Genomic DNA, 19741 nt, shown 5'->3' on the forward strand with positions numbered 1-19741 from the left:
TGCATATAAATAAAAACATAATTACAAAGGAGTTAGTTACTTAAGATTCATGACTCCCAAGTTAGGAATTACTATTTCAAAAATGTGGAATATACTAGAAAGTAACTTTAGCCCTTTTGACACTGCCATTTTTGCTGTTACCATAGTAAACATTTAAATAACACTAATAAATGGCTGCCTTATGAAAAAGTCTTCTTTAGCATCAATATAAATTTTGAAAATTAATTTTTCTGCCCTAGTTGTAATTACAAGATGTTATCATATTACCTTTGGTTTCAAATTGTTTTTAAAATTTAAAGTAACAGATAATTTTTTCCAGTTGATATATGCATTTCTAAAGCCAGTCCTTTAAAAGTGAGCAATTAAAATACTTTCTGAAAATGAGCATGTGTCTATGTTAAAGAATAAGCTGACTTTATAGAATATATTTCTAATTGTAGGTAGTTAGTACCCCTGAATGTAACATTTAATTCTAGGCCTTACCTTCTCCGTTTACTTGGAACAAATACAGCATAGTCCTTCTACTATGATAATGAAATGTAATGGAAGTCCTTCCTACTGGTCAGTATAGGAAACACTTCCTTTCAGAACAAACTTACCATCTCTAAAGCATCTAATCAACTTCTCAGCTACCAAATAAGTTGAACAATAATGTCTTTAATGACTCTGATGTTCAACTATTGACCATGTCTTAATAGCATGTTGAGTGAAACCCTAATCCAAGAGAAATGACTCTCCCATACTATAAGGACTAGACTTGTTTTATTCTTGATGAAAAACTTCACTCATCATTCCAAAGCAGTACCCTTATGGATACATAAAGGATTCTTAAGAGAGGACTGTAAATGCTACTTTAAAAACAAGGTGCTGTGGCTCAACCGGTAAGGCGCTAGCCTTGAGCTGAAGAGCTCAGGGACAGTGCCCAGGCCCAGAGCTCAAGCCCCATGACTGACAAAAAGAACCCCCCCTCCCAACAAAATAAAACAAAACAGAGGACACTAAATATAGTAATATACATATATTAAAAATATAAAATTTAATCAAATCCCTTCAAATAAATGTTTAGAATTAAAAGTTAGATGACAAATATTAGGTCTCAGGTTCATTTTTGTTTAAGTACAGTATTTGTAGAACAAATTCCAAATATTTGAATATAAGGGGTTGGCTAAATAGAAGCTATATCTTGGTCATGAGATTTCATTCTTGTCTTTTGCTGTTGTGTAAAAAGTGAGTAATAGAACACTTTTTTCCCCCACTGTTTTTCTTCAAGTTTCTTCATGTTTCCTTTGTAAAAGTTAAAACATAAGAATTTTCAAATCAGAGACTTTGGGTAAAGGAAAAAGGAGTGGAAAGGAGATGACTAGATGAAAACCTGAATTCAAAAACTAAAACTTATTGGTAAAGGGTTTGCAAGTAAGATAGATTTCTCTATCGTCACAAATTAGACAATATCCCATAAGTCCAATAAAATACACATCTAGACATTTCCCCCTCACAAAATGTACCATGTTGTGTTTTTCCTCCTGGACCTGCTAAGAGCTGAATAAGAGCTAAAGAAGTTAATATATAATGGCACTCCTGGCTGTGATTCTATAAATTTTCATTTTAAATGTAATTCAAGTATAATACACATTAAAAATTAAGACTAAGGACAATAAAGGTTTTAAACGTTTCTCTTTGAAAAGATGTATCTTACAGTACATACAAAAATACTCTGAAAATACATACGACTTCATTTACAAAACACGGAATCAACATATTACAAGAATTACATGGTTATGGATTTTAATAAACAGCATACACTCATGAAACTTAAAAAATATTAAGAAATGCACTGAAAAAAGCAGTGTAAAAAAAGACAACTTATAGTTAAATAAAAATTACAAAGGTCCTGAGCCAATTGATGGTTGGTAACAGTGTCATCCAAAAGTGCCTTTAGGTTTCAATAAATTCCACTGCTGATTTCTGCATGCCTGCCTAGTTCTCTGAAGAAACTGTTGGTTGAGTTGTGGGGCAAGTTATGGTCAGTATTATCATGCTGAGTGAATTTTACACCTCAAAAAATACAAGTTGGCCATATTTAAAGGTATCTTATCATTGATGGTAAAATGAGTTGTCCCTCAATATAAAGTACCAACAAACAAGAATGGCATGAAATAGTAGGATATGTAATAATTTCACCATTCATATACTGACTTTCAGTATCCTGGTTACATTTTGATTTTTAATAAAGATGCATTTTTAGGGCCTCCATGGGAGGCAAAAAATAGAGAATTTATGTTGTCCAACTCTTTTGTAATCACTGGACTAATCTCCCTGGTAATGATGCAAACATTTGGACAGAAAAGTACAAAAAAATAAATATCTCTTATGCCAATCTGGAAAATAATAATTTAAAACAGAACAGACAGTACATCTACACAAATGAGAAATGCAAAAAAGGTATCTCACATTCATTAATCTCAGGCTTCATAAATTGGCATCAATGTTAAAGTAAACATGTTAATATTTAGAAAATTACAAGAATTTTTTTTGTGTTTCCAGCTTTTTCAGCTTTATACAATGATTACAACATAAGACTTAAAAAAAAAATAGTTCAGGACTTTTGTAACAGTGTCCAATTGGCCAAGAACTGGCTTCCATAACAGAAAAACAAACATAAGTTAAGGCAGTAACACCTCCAAATCCATGTTGTAGATGACAATTTGGTAGCAGGCAGTCCTCAGGAGTTTGTGTGCAGCAATCAGTGAGTGAATGAATGCTACAGCATCTGCATGTCGAAGTGAGTTCAAAAACCACTTCCGGGTTGTTAGACTGAAGACTGTAACTCACCTACTTTACGGATGGCAGCCATTTCTATTTTGAAGGGTAGCTGCACCTATGGCCACTATATGTCTGCATGTTCATATAAGTGAGGAGGTACTGCTTTTACCGATTAAGGGTTAATCGAATTGAATTTTTGATCACACGTATGTTATTTGCTGGAACTGGAGATGATGAATCTGGTAATTCTTTACTGGGCAGTCTCTATTAAAAAGAAAAACAAAAGAAGTTTTTAAAGAATATCTGTCTGTCTGCCAGTCTATCTAGCCATCCATCTACACACATAAAACCAATCTATTATTCTTGAGTTGTTTTCCTTTTCCTTTGTATCTTTAAGCTTCTAGACATTCAAGTGTGTTTCCTTCTGGTGTTCACTCATAGGCATTTCTTGCTTTTGGAACTTGTAAAATAATAGTTAAAATTGAGAAGTAGGAACAGGGACAAGTATAGCAGCATGGGTATCAATATAAAAACAGGAAAAAGCTGGGCACAGTGGCTCACGTCTACTGTAATCCTAGCTACTCAGGAAGCTGAGATCTGAGGATCAAGGTTCGAAGCCAGGCTGGGCATTAAAGTCTGTGAGACTCTTATTTCCAATCAACCACTAGAAAACCAGAAGTGGCACTGTGGCTTAAGGGGTAGGGCAGTAGCCTTGAATTGAAGAGGAATAGCATCCAGGCCTAGAGTTCAAGCCCCATGACAGACTGAAAAAAAAAAAAAAAAAAAAGGAAGAAAAACCACCACCAACAGGACTTTGTTAACTCAATTGCTACTTCTGGATTAAGGGATGTAACTCTTGGCTATTAAACCTTCCTTTGTAACACTCACTTTTCACTTCATGCCTCATTCAGGAACATCTGTGTAAGGAATTCTGAGGCCATTAAGATAGTGACAGTAAAAATCTAGGAACTTGCGAAGATAGACTTGTAAAAAATGAATTTTGTGTGATGGATATTCACACTTTAAAGTATTTCACCATTTTTATTTTAATATGGAATCATGTGGTTTACAAATTTTATAACTGAGAGCCTATGAGGATATTATTTTGCTTTATAAGGGCCCAGACATCCTGGGAAACCTGATGGGGTAATAGTTGGTTACAATGAGAAGTATTGTTTTGTTTTTTATTGTCCAGAGGCTTGATCTCAGGGCCTAGACACTTCCCTTGAGCAACTTTGATTAAGGCTAGCACTCATATGATTTGAATCACAGTTCTTCTGGTTTGTTGGTGGTCAAGAGTTTCATGCACTTTCTTGCACAGGCTGGCTTTGAACTATGATCCTCATATCTCCACATCTAGAATAGATCGGATTACAAATGTGTGTCATCATGTCCAGCTTGTGTTTATGTATTTTGTGGGTCATGGAGCTTGAACCTGCCACTAGCTTCACCAGTCACCAATGCCTAGTTTAAAATGTATTTTTGACATGCACTGCTACATGTGGTTCTTCCAAAACACTAAGGTGCATGATTTCTAATAATCAAATGAAATCATCAGAATTATATGCTTCATTTGACAACAGTATACAGAATAAAAGCTAAATTTTCATGTTTGTAAGAAATTCGTATGCTGAGCAACCTGGCTCCCTCAACAGTTACTTAAACAAGGAATGGCCTAGCACCAGTGGCTTACATCTGTAATCCTGGCTATAGTTTGAAGCCAGCCCTGGCAAGAAAATAATTGACTTTTACCTTCAATTAAGTGCTAAAAATTTGGAAGTGGAGTTGTGGCTCAAGTGGTATATGCTAGTCTTGAGCAAAAAAGCTCAGTTCAGGCACCAGGATCTACACGTACACATACACACATACACATACACATACACACACACGCACACACACACACACACGCACACCCCAAAAAACAAAACACCCAAACAAGGAATGAATATAAACAAATCATGATGCTTTTTTAAACTACCTCTTTTCTTGATTTTTGACGTATGAATGTTCAGGACTATACAATTTGTTTGCTTCCTTCCTTAATAGTAACTATAATACTAGGGCTTGAGAACTGGGACAAAGTCCTGTTTTTTTCATGTTAAGTTCTTAATAAGCATTTTGTATTCGTTTTAACCTATGTAATAAGACTATGTATTACCTTTTTGCGTGATGTATCAATAGTTGGAATAGGCATAGATTCTCCTCCAATAGTATCCTAAAGAAAGAGTAATTATATACAAGTGAAATTTTACCTATATGCAATCCATTACTATTGAAAACAATGAAAAACTGAAAGCTCTGATCTAACTTGCTTCCTAAATATTTTTACTATGCTAATATTAGGACTTGAACTCAGAGTATGGGTGCTGTCCCTTAACTTTTTTGCTAAAGGCTGACACTCTATCACTTAAGCCACAGCTCCATTTCCAGTTAATAGGAGATAAAAGAATCATGGACTTCCCTGAGTGGGCTGGGTTCAAACTGTGATCTTCAGATCTCAGCCTCCCGAGTAGCTGGGATTACTATTCAGTAGCTGAGCCACTGGTGAATGGCAAAAGTACTTTTCTAATACACTGCTCTAATACATTGTAAATATTCTAAAAACATAGTATTAATATATTTACCACTGATTTTCTTTTTCTCTCTTCAGCAACACGTGAGTCCTTAAATGCTGATTCAAGTCGAAGAAACTAAGATAATAAACATTAAAAAAAGTTGCTATTATGTTTTTGCAAAGATCATATAAATCTATGTAAATTGGGAAACTATCACCAAAAACTACTAAAATTTAATTCACTACAATTTAAATTAGATTGAATTCAACTACTATTCTTAATTTCTATAGTTTGAGTGATCTTTTAAAATCAATTCAGCTTTACTACCACCTACTGGAAATATATAACATTCAACAAATTACATAATTGGGTTACCAATAGGGGATTTTGTGTGCCTTGAGGAGAAACTTACATCAGTCATTAAAATATTCAGCCTGTTGCCAGTGGCTCAAAGTTGTAATCCTAACTACTCAAGAGGCTAAGATCTAAGGACTGTGGTTTGAAGCCAACCCAGGAAGTAAAGTTTGTGAGACTGTTATCTTCAATTAACTACCAAAAACAGGTAGTGGATTTGTGGCTCAAGTGGTAGAGAGTACTAGTCTTGAGCATAAAAGCTCAGGTACAGTACCCAGGCCCTTGAGTTCTCAGTACCAATGATGGGCATCAACAGCAACAAAACCAAAAATAGATTACAAGAAAATTCAGACCCGTCAGTAATACTGTCCTTTAGAATTTGACTTTAAACTTCTTACAGAAAACTAAAAATATGTATAGCAAATTTTCAGTTTCTCTACTATTAGTTTAATTTAAAAAGTCAAGTATAGAATCACTACTGAAGTTGTAACTTTTACCTTTTCTATGTCTTTCAACCTCTTAGTCGATCCATCTATGGATGGGGAATGGGATCTTTTGGGTGTAATATTCTTAGCTATGTTTGATAATCCATTTAGATGTGGTTGTCCCTGGGCAGGGTTGTGGGGTGTTGTGATTCTAGGAATGACATTTCGTCCTACAACAGTAGGAATAGTGCACACAGCTGGGGCTGATACAGCTTTTACTGTAGAGTCAACCTCTGAAAGGAGAAAAAAAATTAATAATTAAATATTTAGGAAGTGAAGTAACTGAATTAATTAATAATGAAAGTTTAGACACTTACTTGCACCAATGACTGGAATAGATAGTCCTTGAGCTGGTACGACATGAAGTGCCTTCTCCACAATTATAGTAGCAGGCTCACCACTAGTCCTAATAAAAGTGTCAAATGATAATCATTACATGATTTAAATGTTTAAATGTATGTTTGAATGTTTAAAAACTTTAAACATAAGATTACTTCTTTTTAGTATTGTTATTTTTATTCAATGAAGGAAAAGAGAAAGGCAGAAGACTCAATGAGAATTAGCAGAAAAAAAATTTAAGCACAAAATCTGTTTCTTTATACTTAATTACTACATGCTTTTTTTTTTTTTTTTTTTTTTCTGCAAGTCCTGGGCTTGAGCTCAGGGCCTGAGCACTGTCCTTGGACTTTCTCAAGGCTAGAGCTCTACCACTTGAGCCTCAGCACCACTTCCGGCTTTTTTTTTTTCTATGTATGTGGTACCGAGGAATTGAACCCGGGTCTTCATGCATGCTAGGCAAGCACTTTAACCACTAGGCCAAACTCCCGGCCCTACTACATGCTTTTAAGCTCATGTCATCTCCCATAGCTCTACAACAAGTATTTAGCATAGGTATGGAAAAGTACATATAATTCACAAATAACTGAATAGAAGACTAAAAGAAGTATTTTGATATACACACCTGTCTGTTTCTCCTGCAGGAGGGCTATCTGGCTTGGCAGGTTTGTTTGTAGACAATGGGGAATTAAAAGGTGTTCCATTGTCAGTATCTCTGGAGTTATCCAGACAACTGCTATCCAGAGACAATCTTTTGGACTGAAATCCACCTGAACTTCGACTGACATCAGAGAGACTTTGCTGAAAGACAAAACAGATTTAGAATTTCAAAAAGCACCTAAGAATAAAAAGCCTAGCTATCTTCAATTCTAAAGTGCATTTAAGCAAATTATCTCTTGTGATTACTGAAGGTAAGGATTTTAGTCCTAGGTTGAACTGTCTACATATTTTCTTTTTTTCTTAATAGGTATAGAAAACATATATCAAAATGTGGTCTCAGGATCATTTGGCTGATGGAACCATATGAGAATGAGTTAAGATTACAAACTCACCTTTTTCTTCTTTTGAAGAATCTCTGCTGGAAGGTAGTGATGAAGCTGTTTTTTTTTTACATGAGTTGCTTCAATTTTCATTCCATCCTTCAGCATATTTATATTGTTGGCCTGTCTGTACACTGTAACAATGTAAATATGTTAAGTGGGAAATTTCTGAGCCCTGAAGTTCTCTTTTCTGGCGTGCATATACCTTCAATATTTTCCCCACCACATATACAAATAGTGACACACATATTTTACAAGTATTTCTAAAATATTTTCATCATGCAACAATTGTATTCAAGAATCGACTAGTTCTACCTGTCTCATTCACTTTTTTATAATCAAAGCTTGTCAACAAAATAAACAGAAAACAGTACTTTTCCCCCAAATCTTTTCTCTAAATTTTGACTGTTATTTTCTCAAAAGGCAAACTCTTCTAATTATATCTAAGTCAAAGCTTATTCTCAGGAGGAGAGAAAAGGGATACAGACAATCCAATATATATCCTACAAAAAAAATTTTTTTAAGAGTTAAGGAAGAGGTGTGTAAGGGAAGAATGGGTAAGAATATTGAAAGGTGTGACATTGACCAAGATATATTATTCTCACAACTACTTCGTTAAATGGGAAGCTTGTCTGTATAGCTCCTTAAAGTCTGTATTGCTCCTAAAAGGTAATTTTTTATAATAAAAAACTAATTCTCACATCAAATATCCACAATAAAAATAGCTCTCCTTCTTCCGTATTGTTTCTTTTATTTTTATAGCTCATATCAATCACAGAATCTTAAGATTCCAAAAATGTTATAGGTATATTCTTTATATAGGTGGAAAAAGGTGAACCAACAGGCCTCAACACCTTGCCTGGATTACAATAAAAATAGCTGTAGATTCTCATTCTATTGTGCTTTTCATAACTTCCTAGGAGACAGTTATATTAATTCTTACACAAATCAATATATTTTAACTCTGAGCCCACTGAAAGCAGGGGCATGAGGCTTGTTTTGCATAAAAACTATTTGTGAAAATGGTAAATTATGTAATCCTTCATGCCACAATTTTCCACATCTAGAAAACAATGTTTCAGAACTCTTCTGTAAATAGACTATCTCAACCACCTTTAAAAAAAAATAACCCTAAGAGAGAAAAAATGTATATACCAGGAGTATTATGTAGGATATTACAGTATTATAATGTTTTCATTGTTCAAAGTTGCATTGTAGCTTTGTGTAGTTTTAACTTTCCATATACTTTTTTGTATACTAGAGTGAAGAATGTGTATGTTTTTTTTTTTTTCCTAAATTGCTTCTAATGATCAGCAATGGGTGTTCAAACTGCAGATACTCTGGTTGTACTTCCAAAATATGATTTAGCAGTTTTAAGCTGAAGTACAGGAAAATATTTTATCATGATAAACATGAGAGCTAGTCCTGAAATGGTTAGAAAACTTTTATGAACAGAGAAAGTATACTATTCCAGATTATTACAAGCTCAAACTTATGATTAAAATGTTCTAGAGAGCTGTGGTTAGGAGTTAGATGTGAAAGATTCTTATCATTGCAACATTTCAGTAAGACTATCTACTGATATTTTTCCATATTAAAAAACATAAAAATCAAGTTATCTTTATGATAGTGATTACAATCCCTGGCTGTGCACACATACAGAATCACCTGGGGAATTTGTTTTTTTTTCTGCTTAAAACAGGCAATATATTTAAATGGTACCAAACTTAAAGAGTTTAAGTATTTCCAGAACTCGCCTCAATCCTGTTCCTTGGACACATTGGTTGGTTCCCTAACCTAGAAACAACTGCCTTTGCCATGTTTCTTTGTTTGTTTTAGTTTTTAATTATCTTTTCTGAGGTGTTCTATTCATTTTTAAGTGAACATATTTATGTATGTGCATATATATGTACATGTATGTATATGTGTACTTTTTCCCTTTATATAAATGGAAGCACACTAGACATCTTGTTCTGCAATTCCCTTAGTATGTCTTAGCAATTGCATAATCATGCTTCATTGTTGTAACAGCAGCACAGATCTCCACAGTATGGATACACCATTTCATTTAACCAATTGTGGAACTTTAAAATATATAACCAGCTAGATCCTAGACAGATGATGCTGAGTTACAGCCAAAGTTGAGAATCACAGTTCTATGATGACAAAATCTTACCTGTATCAGTAAATGACTGTATATCATATGTCAAGTCTATGTTAACACTCTCTGCATTTTCTACTCTCCGAAAAATTATCCCGAGGAACCACATTGATACGTAATTGTTGCTATAAAGTAAAATTTAAGAATTTCCATTAATTGTTTTTATAATTTTACAGATGCTACCTGGTAATTAAAACTTAGTTACTATGTCTCTCTCGCTCATTAATAGAGATGTCAGTGATTGGGCCAAATTCTTAAATATTACCATCCAGATCACTGATACTCTATATTGGTCTAAAGATGATTAAGTGACCCTGAAAATGATTCTCTGAATATATTGTTATAGATGCTCTAAATATTGGAATGGAGGTGCTGGAGTCTACTGGCTACTGAAGTAGTGCATACTTATTTTTCATCAATGCTAACTTACATACAAACATGTAATACGTGTCAAGGCCTTTTAATGACCATCTCACAACTAATCTGAAACAATGAATGTGCTCATAACAATGCTTAAGAAACAGTGTATTAAAAAAAAAACCTTACTCTTTATGGTGTTCCTTATTTCCTGGAAATGACTGGGGATTCACATGGGCAAGAGTAATAAATTCATTCCGTTCCAAGTTTCCAACAAGCACACGGATTTTAGACTCTACTAATCCAACCCTAAAACAAACAGGAAAGATTTTTCTTACGATATTATCTAACTTGGAAACTACATTCAAGTAAATCAAACAGCATTTTAAATATGAAAATTTATATTTATTCTTAAAATATTTTAAAAATCAAGTCCAATTATAATAGGTCTCTTCAAAACACTAACCAAGTAAGTAGTAGGTACTTTTCAAAATATCAAGTAAGAGATAAATTTTAATAGTTTTTTTTTCCAGAAAAACTGGTATATTCAATTAATTCTTCAATCTAAAATATCCTGTCTTGGTAAGACAGGATATTCTGACTGGGCATGAACAAAAATATTGGTTAATCTGATCCTCAGGTTTTTTTTGACTCTGAAATCTTATGTCACTATCAACTGGAACACAACTTACGGAATAATACAATTTGCACAAAATACTAGGTGATATATTTTAAACATTCACTAAATTCAAATCAGACATTAGAAAAAAAATTCAGATCTCTGCAATGTCATTTTCTACCTCACTTAAGAAATGTGACTGTCAAGCTGTATTAATTTAGTAGTAACTTTATAAATAACATCAATACAATTTTTTTCAAATATAAAAATATAAAATGCTTACAACATTGTGTATGTGTTTCAATTTGTATATATGTGATGTATGCATGTATATTTACATATACACATATGTAAGCATATATAATATATATATATATATATATACATGAGTTATTGTAGTGTTAGCAAGCTGGCAAAGTTTTTCTATGAAAGGCCAAATATTGCATATTTTAAGCTTGTCTCTGTAGTAACTATTCAACATTGTTGTGAAGCACTGAAATAGTCACAATGTATTAGTGAACAAGAATTCCTGTGTTCCAATAAAACTTGAGCTGACCTAGACATATTATATACTGTTTTAGAAAAAGAATTGTTATCAATAAAACAGGATTAGACCTTTGAAGCAACAATAAGACAGTAATATGCTTTTCTTTTCCTAAAGTCAGACCTAAGAAAAATACAGCCATCTCTGGTAGTTTAATAATAGCTTCTGCCTAATGGATCCAGGTATGTGAATATATTGAAAGGAATCAATTTAGATTTTACTAGAGTGGATATGCTGCTTTTTGGCCCTAAACATGTCTTATCTTTTATTCAAGTGTCATGTAAAATAAGGTGGGGGTGGCTTATATCTACTCAAGATGCTGAGATCTAGAAATCATAACTTGAAGACAGGTCATATAAGAAAGTCTTTGAGACTCTTCTTTCCAGTTAACCACAAAAAAGCTAGAAGTGGAGCTGTAGCTCAAGTGGTAGAATTCTAGCCTTGAGCACAAAAGCTCAGGGACAGTGCAAGGCCTTGAATTCAAGCCATTCAAGACTGGCATGAAGAAAAGGGGAAAAAAAAAAGTATGTGTGTGGGGAAAGGATATATAAAATATCTTTTGAGTTTTGGATAAAACAGTGATAGATAATATGAAAAAACTGGGTATCAGAGTCACCCACACTACTTCAGAATTTTGTTTAAGCCTCAATCTGAAATTAACAAGCAAGATCTGTACATATGTAAAGAAATCTCAAGTCACACCTGATTCTTAAATACTAACATGATGGCACTTCTTACTCCCTGAATGCTTCATGATCATGTACATCAGTCATCAATAAGATACATAATAATTTTGACAATCAAGCAAAAAACTATTTGAAGTGATAAAGCACCATATAAATAATCACTAAGCATAGGCAGAGAACTTGAAATGTAAGCTTACCACTCTAGATGGTGTTCTTCTGTTGATGCACTGGCAGTCAATACTATATAATGTCTATGAAGAAAAACAAAACAAAAAAAAGAAACAAATTAAGACTTTTTCCATCATTCATTATTCCTTCTTTCCAATGAGAAGAGTATTACGAGCATACAATTTTAGAAAATGCACTTATGTTCTAATTTTCACAAAATTCTAGATTTTAATTATAATTATGTACAGTACTTATTAGACTCTACTTCTAGAATAAACTCTTATTAATTAGGTTTTCTATTAAAATATTCTGTACTTGCTTATAAAACATAAGTAATAGCTGTCACCTATCACCTATCATGTATTATCTCTCTAAATGCTAAATGTAGCCAATTATGTAGTCAAATATAGTCTTTTTTAGGGCTTGTATATCATTTCAGGAAATTTCTTTTTTTTTTTTTGTTTCTCAAAGCACTTTAATCTATAGGCTTTATATTTAAGCTGGCCCATACTATTTGAACTTTATATAATTAAATTAAACATTTTAATATTTTATGTAGCAGGCTTCTTTTCTTCTGTAGGTTTCTTTTTTCAGCCACTGGTTTCTTGGTAGCAGCTGTCTTTTCCCCTTAAGGCTGCTTCTGCTTTTTTTGGCCAGTTCTGGGCTTGGGCTCAGGCCCGAGCACTGTCCTTGGGCTTTCTCAAAGCCAAAGCTATCACTTCTTTCCAGCCTCTTTTCTGTAGCTGGCTTCTCATCTAATTTGGCTCTAAGTCCCACTGTTTTCTTCACTCAGATTTTGTGATTTGTCTGGCAAAGAATGGTATTCTTAGGGCCAGGAGTTTAGCCTAGTGGTAGAGTGCTTGCCTGACCCAGGTTTGATTCGTTGGCACCACACCACAGACATAGAAAAAGTCAGAAGTGGTGCTATGGTTCAAGTGGTAGAGCGCTAGCCTTGAGAAAGCCCAAGGACATTGCTCAGGCCCTGAGTTCAAGCCCCAGGACTGGCAAAAAAAAGAAAATTAATCATTTGGAAGTGGCACTATGGTTCATGGGCTAGACCACTAGCCTTGATCTGAAGAGCTCAGGGAAAATGCCCAGACCCAGAGTTCAAGCCCCATGACCAACCAAAAAAAAAAAAAGCAGTGGTGTTCTGGTACATAGACTTTCCCATGGTTCAGTTTCAACATGATTCTTAGGTTTTTCAGTAGGTTCTTCTTCAGGACTCTGAAATGAAACTTGCATGGTGCTCTAAGAGCTCTTTGGATTTCTGAACTTATCAAGGTTCTGCTGAGGTATTGATCATCCTGTGCATAGAGAGATTATGACTACTCTTGAGGCAGCTTTACATTAAGAGTTATACAATTCATCCAAATTTCAGAAAGCTCTTTCATTCCAAATGCAGAAATATCCCACATGAGCACCAGGGGCAAGTTTGAAAATATTCAGTTTGCTTACATTCCACAAAGTAATTCCAGGGATGTTCCCAAAGGCCTTGACAATTGCATTGTCTTCATTATAAATGATGCAAGGGAACTTGTACTAGATATACTGGCAGTTTCTCATTTTCCCTTGCCAGCACTCATTGGCTGAGAGGTTACAACCTTTTTGATGTTGTTCTAGGCTTTCAGTTTCTTTCTTTTTTTTTTTTTTGCCAGTCCTGGGCTTGGGCTCAGGGCCTGAGCACGGTCCCTGGATTTTCTCAAGGCTAGGACACTACCACTTGAGCCACAGCACCACTTCTGGCTTTTTGCTACGTATGTGGTACCGAGGAATCTAACACGGGTCTTCGTGCAGGCGAGGCAAGCACTCTACCACTAGGCCAAACTCCCGGCCCCGGCTTTCAGTTTCTTAAGAAGCAAAACAGCCTCTTTGGTCTTCTTTTAACCCTCAACTTTATCTTTGACCAGCAAAGGAAGTTTAGGAATTTCTTCAATTTGATGACCTTTAGACATGACCAATGCTGGTAAGGCTGGGGTGGCCGGGACAGAACAGATGGCAAACTGCTTCTGGGTTTTGCTCGTACTCAGTGCCAAGGATACGGGGTTTTCATTGGTGCAAACGTGTGACCTCCTTGAAACATATTTCCAAAGGTAGCCCTGGACAGAACAGTGGATTCTACCACCTCAAAATCTGGGAATATGAGCTAAGCTCTCTACCTGTACCCCAAGACTCGGCACTGGCCTGATGATCTGTTAATTCCTTGACAGTATAGGGCTGCTTGTTGTTTTTATGCAAATTGGTATGAACACAGTTTACAATATCTGGTTGAATGGGAGCCTCAAACATGGTGAGTAAAGTGACACTTTTGCCAGATGACTCCCCTGTTTCAGAGTACATTAGTAACAGCAGATGAGCACATGCGATGGCAGGGAGAGAAGGTCATGTTCCTCTCACCTAGCAGCTTCTACAGGAAAAGCTAGGTTTAGTATTTTTTATGGAAGTTTTGCATACTTTGGAAGAACTAGAAACCAGTAACTCTGGAGTTCATTAATGTATAGAGGAAGTACAGTTGTATTTGTCAGGTAGTTGGTGCATTACTTCTCGAACATTGGAACCTCTTTTCATGTTTTTGTCCCCCTTTCCTTCCCCCTACTCCTTCCCCCTTTGGTGCTTTTTATTAAGTAAAGTAAGGAATTGTTTTCTGTTACTGGTAGGTAAGATTTCTCTAATTTGTGAGAAACATCTTTAAAAAGCATTTTTAGACTTAAAATATAGTAAATGGTTTACATGCGTGCACACCACACACACACTCTCAAGGCAAAATTTTAAATACCTATACTTTTGAAAGAAATTTGGTGGCTCAAGTAGTTTGGACCAATCTGATTTCCCTTGAAGAATTTCATCCGTAACTGCAAGACCTAAACAAAAACATTGAGAGAAATTACGTCTGATTTTGAAAATCGAGCAACATGTGTATTACTCTAGCCTCTAACCCCCAACCTCAACAGAAAATCACACATCCCCACTGCCACATTCCTGAACTGGGTTTTGAATTCAGGGTTTCACATTAGCCAGGCAAGAACTCAACCACTTGAGGTACATGTCCAGTCCTTTTTGCTCTGGTTCTCTTTAAGGTAGAATCTCAATTTTATGACTGTGCCAGCCTAGATTTACTTCCACTTCCAGCAACAGATGGGATAACATTAGGACCTTTTTTATTTCTGTTGAGATGGGGAATCTTATGAATGTCATGCCCAGGTGGCCTGTAACCAGTCCTTTTGATTTAAGCCTTCTGTACAGCTAGGATGATAAGTATACATTACTGGTTGAGATGGGCTCTTTGAAATTTTTTGGGCTGGACTCCAACCTCAATCTTCCAAATGATCTCTGCCTCCCAAGTAGCTACATTATAAGCATAAGCCACTGGTATCCAGCCCCCAACAAGTTCTTGACTTACAAAATGGAAATATATTACAATATATCTTAGAACACAAAAATTAAGTTCAACTACACCAAGCTGGCTCAATTTTTAGCCTTAATTTTTTTTTGCCAGTCATAGGCTTGGGCTCAGAGCATGAGCACTGTCCTTGGGTTTTCTCAAGGCTAGAGCTCTACCACTTGAACTTGAGCCACAGCACATTTCTGGCTTTTTCTATGTATGTAGGACCGAGGAATTGAACCTGGGTCTTTGTGCATGCTAGGTAAGCACTCTATCACTAGGCCAAACTCCCAGCCCCTAGCCTTAATTCTGAGAAAGGAATATATAATTATAACCACTAACTTAAAGCTGCAAAAGAAAACTGACTAACCAAAATCTTGAGGGAATATGTTAGAGAGTAATAAGACCATTATGTTTACCTTGTTTAAATTCTTCTACCATTACTGTTCGAGTTGATGTGGATACATTATATGTAGAATTCTGTTGTGGGTAGGCAGGGGTGATTATGGGCATGAGATGATATCTATCCGATGGATTTACCTGTGAAATTACAGGAAGAATGACTGATTTAGTATCTTATTTCAGTTGTCCTTATTTCCCTAAAGGTTTGAGGAATGAAATACAAATTTAATGCTGAACTCAACTAATTCGAAGTATATTATTCCTCCCCAGCTACATTTATTGCTAGTCAGATGTGACTGATTATCAAAGTCAAAAGAATTAGTTTATTTTTTCCTCAGAAAAGCTGTTGGTGTATTTTATAAATAATGTTCTTTCAGAATCAAGAAAATATAGTATAACTACTAAAAGCATTATCTGGTTCTAGGGCTCTCAATCCTTTCTTTGTACTCCTTCAATAATGACTTTCCCTTGGCAAAGAGGAATGACCATTCACGCTATAGCGAAATTAAATGCAATACATATAAGAATTATGCTTTTTTGGGTCAGTTGTGGGGCTTGAACTCTGAGCCTGGGAACTGTTCCTGAGCTCTTCAGCTCCAGGCTAATGCCCTACCATTGGGTCTGGTCATTGTTCCTGAGCTCTTCAGCTCAAAGCTACCATTCTACCCCTGGAGCCACAGCACCACTTCCGGTTTTCTAGTGGCTAATTGGAGATAAGAGTCTCATAGACTTTAGTGCCCAGGCTGGCTTTGAACTAGATTTCAGCCTCCTGAGTAGCTAGGATTACAGGTGTGAGCTACTGCGCCCAGCTGCTATTGTTTTAAACAGCATTGAAAAGTAAAATTTTTATAATATCTTATTGTAAGTAATTACTTATTAGGCAGTTTCCCCACAATGGATTATGACACTGCTGATGGTTTAACTCACTCATATAGTCTTATATGAGCGATTTTTTTAGTGATACAACACTGCATCAGCATTAGAGATCTAAGTCATTTTTATCCCCAAACGGAGCAAATAAAGTACAGCAGTCATATACAACAAAGTGGAGAAGGAATATTTAGACTGTGATTAGGGGAAATATCCTATTCTTAAAAGGTTTAATAAAATCCCATAATAAATCACATACCCGAGGATCCCAGACAGGCAAATTCAAATTGCTTTCTTCTGGTTGTTTCAAGAGCACAGGATTTGGCCATTCCCTAACATGAATAAGGACAATTAGCCCATAAAGAATCACAATTCACATGTTATAGAAAATAAAAAACCATTGGCCAGTTCTACTCTTCATGTACCAAAAAGAAGAAATGGACAACTGAAAAAAAGACAAGAAGCGGTATTCTCTAAAGAGGCAAATAGTAGTTTGTTTATTGTAACTCATCTGAACCTGAATCCCTTTCCTTTTCACTTACTTTCATGGATTTAATTCTGATAATTTAGTGAACAGCAAAACTAACATTTGCTGGGCTGGGAATTTGGCCTAGTGGTAGAGTGCTTGCCTAGCATGCACAAAGACCCAGGTTCAATTCCTTGGTATCACATATATAGAAAAAAAAGTCAGAAGTGGTGCTGAGGCTCAAGTGATCGAGCTCTAGCCTTGAGAAAGTCCAAGGACAGAGCTCAGACCCAGGACTGGCCAAAACCCGCCCCCCCAAAAAACAAAAACATTTGCTAAAAACACTAACAAATCAATTAAGTAGTTATAATTATCATCTCCACTTAAATAAAGCTGATTAATGTGCAAAGTCAAATCTGTAATAGTCACTCTTAAACTAAAGGTCCACTATATTTTTAAAAATAAATTTTCCTTCTTTTAAAAAAATTAGTTATTTTTTGTTTGTATGGTACTAAAGAATTGAATCCACGTTAGGCAAGCATTATACCACTCATTCCCAGCCAAGAGGTTCACTGTACTTATAACTCATGGAAGAAACTATCATATAACAATAAAAAAAAAATCATCGATGAAGCTGGACTTGGTGACTCAAGCCTATTTAATCCTAGCTATTTGGGGAGGTAGAAACAGAGGTATTGCGGTTTGAGGCAAAACTGGACATAAAAATTCATGAGAGGCTAGGTACCAGTGGTTTGTACTTATAATCTCAGCTACTCAAGAGGCTGACATCTGAGGATCATGGTTCAAAGACAGCCTGAGCAGGAAAGTCCATAAGATTATTATCTCCAATTAGCTACCAAAAGAAAAATAAAACAAAACAAAACCAAAACAGAAGTGGAGGTGTGGCTCAAGTATTATGAGTGCTAGCCTTAAGAAACAAAAAAACAGGGAGAATGCCTAAGTCTTGAGTTCAAGTAGCAGGATTGGTACATGCAAGTGTGTATGCATACATATATCCACACACAGTTCATGAGAGTAAATCTAATGACTGGGTGTAGTGGTACACATCTATTAATCTTAAGTGTGGAAACAGCACAATGGCTAGGTAAGCCTGTTATCCCCAGTGACACAGTGAAGTGTAAGTAGGCAGATCCCAGACCAGGGCATGAAGTGAAAACAACCTTGAAAAAAATAACCAATGCAAAAAGGGGCTAGAGGTGTATAATGCAAGTGATAGAAGGCTTGCCTAGTATGTATAAGACTCTGAAATTTAATTCCTAGTATCCTTCCCCGCCAAAGGAGAGGAGAGCCTCAAAAGACAGGAGAGTCTGTCTTCTGTGACAACATGGATGCAATTAGACGTCACCATGTTAACTGGAACAGGGCAGACACTGAAGACAGATACTGCCTGATCATATATTTATCTTATGGAAGGTGAAAATATAATAATAGTTGTCAAGGACGGGGTGAGCAGACTGTAGGTAATATTGAATATACTGTATACTCTAAATTTTTAAAAAGCTGGGTGCCGGGGGCAGGGGGTAGGGTAATGGGTACCAAGACATGTGAAAGGGTATCAATGTATGTGAATTAATGCACCTTCTATCTGGCAAATATCATGTAACCCTTTTACTAATTACAATAAAAAATTAAAAAAAAAAAAAAAAAAAACGTGGTGCCAATGCCAGGTGTCAGTGTACCTGTAATCCTAGCTACTCAGGAGGCTGAGATCTGAGGATCATGGTTCAAAGTCAGCCCAGGCACTAAAGGTTGTGAGATGAGGGGAAGTGGCACTGTGGGGCACTGTGGCTCAAGTGGCAGAGTGCTAGCCTTGAGTTGAAGAGATCAGGGACAGTGCTCAGTCCTAGTGTTCAAGCCCCACAACAGTCCTAACTACTCAGAAAGCTGAGATATGAGGATCATGGTTCAAAGTCAGTATGAGTAGGAAAGTTTTAAGACTTTTCTCCAAAAATTAACTACCAAAAAATTTCAGGGAGAGCACTGGAGCCCTTACTTTAGCCCCAGGACCAGGGGGGAAAAATAAATTGTGAACATGCTTACCGTAAAGAAATGTTTGAGGAGATTCACATGCTTACTCTGATTTGCATAATATGTAATGCCCATATGTATCAAAACATCATGGTACCTTACAAGTGTATGTGTATGTACACACACACACACACATCAGGACAAACTCCCGCCCCCAAGTGTACAATTTCTGTGCCAATTATACAAAGAAAAAAAAAAAGAAAATGTCATCTAGAGATGTCCTATAATTGCCTCAAATTTAGTAAAATTTCAAACTTTTAAGGAATGTAAAAAGACAGCTTTTAAATTTCCAAATGAATTTACATACAGGGAGAAGTTAGTCAACAGTCAAAGTACATATATATGTATATATGTACATATACTTACCATTTGGAAAAAACTAAAAAAAACTTATGAACTAAAGTTGAAGCTGCTGCATTTGGATACAATTGGCAAGTTCTGGCAACTAGCATGGCCCAGGAGACTCCACCGAGGAAACCCAGCATGTTGGAATAAATACCACGACCT

General features: G+C 35.7%; 1 protein-coding gene and 1 pseudogene across 2 annotated transcripts in view; both read right to left on the reverse strand.

The window, feature by feature from the left end:
- Window positions 1-2012: 2012 nt before the first annotated feature.
- Window positions 2013-19741, reverse strand: part of Papolg (poly(A) polymerase gamma) — a 36552-nt gene continuing 18823 nt past the window's right edge. Inside the window, exons 9-22 of one of the 2 annotated variants that reach the window (XM_090336869.1) lie at window positions 19601-19739; window positions 16979-17051; window positions 15867-15987; window positions 14842-14926; window positions 12098-12151; window positions 10241-10360; window positions 9710-9819; window positions 7546-7667; window positions 7119-7294; window positions 6475-6563; window positions 6170-6390; window positions 5388-5453; window positions 4922-4978; window positions 2013-3027 (exon numbers count right to left, since the gene is read on the reverse strand). In XM_090336869.1, coding sequence (XP_090192995.1) covers window positions 2929-3027; window positions 4922-4978; window positions 5388-5453; window positions 6170-6390; window positions 6475-6563; window positions 7119-7294; window positions 7546-7667; window positions 9710-9819; window positions 10241-10360; window positions 12098-12151; window positions 14842-14926; window positions 15867-15987; window positions 16979-17051; window positions 19601-19739 — 1532 coding nt within the window. In that variant the 3' untranslated portion in view covers window positions 2013-2928. The remainder of the gene's footprint in view (window positions 3028-4921; window positions 4979-5387; window positions 5454-6169; window positions 6391-6474; window positions 6564-7118; window positions 7295-7545; window positions 7668-9709; window positions 9820-10240; window positions 10361-12097; window positions 12152-14841; window positions 14927-15866; window positions 15988-16978; window positions 17052-19600; window positions 19740-19741) is intronic. The other variant, XM_090336870.1, reaches the window with a different exon arrangement.
- LOC150060708 (large ribosomal subunit protein uL4 pseudogene) lies at window positions 12389-14441 on the reverse strand (annotated as a pseudogene).

This window comes from Megascapheus bottae, chromosome 7 (assembly GCF_031878675.1).
Source record: "Megascapheus bottae isolate mThoBot1 chromosome 7, mThoBot2.hap1, whole genome shotgun sequence".
In the NCBI taxonomy this organism is placed as follows: domain Eukaryota; kingdom Metazoa; phylum Chordata; class Mammalia; order Rodentia; family Geomyidae; genus Megascapheus; species Megascapheus bottae.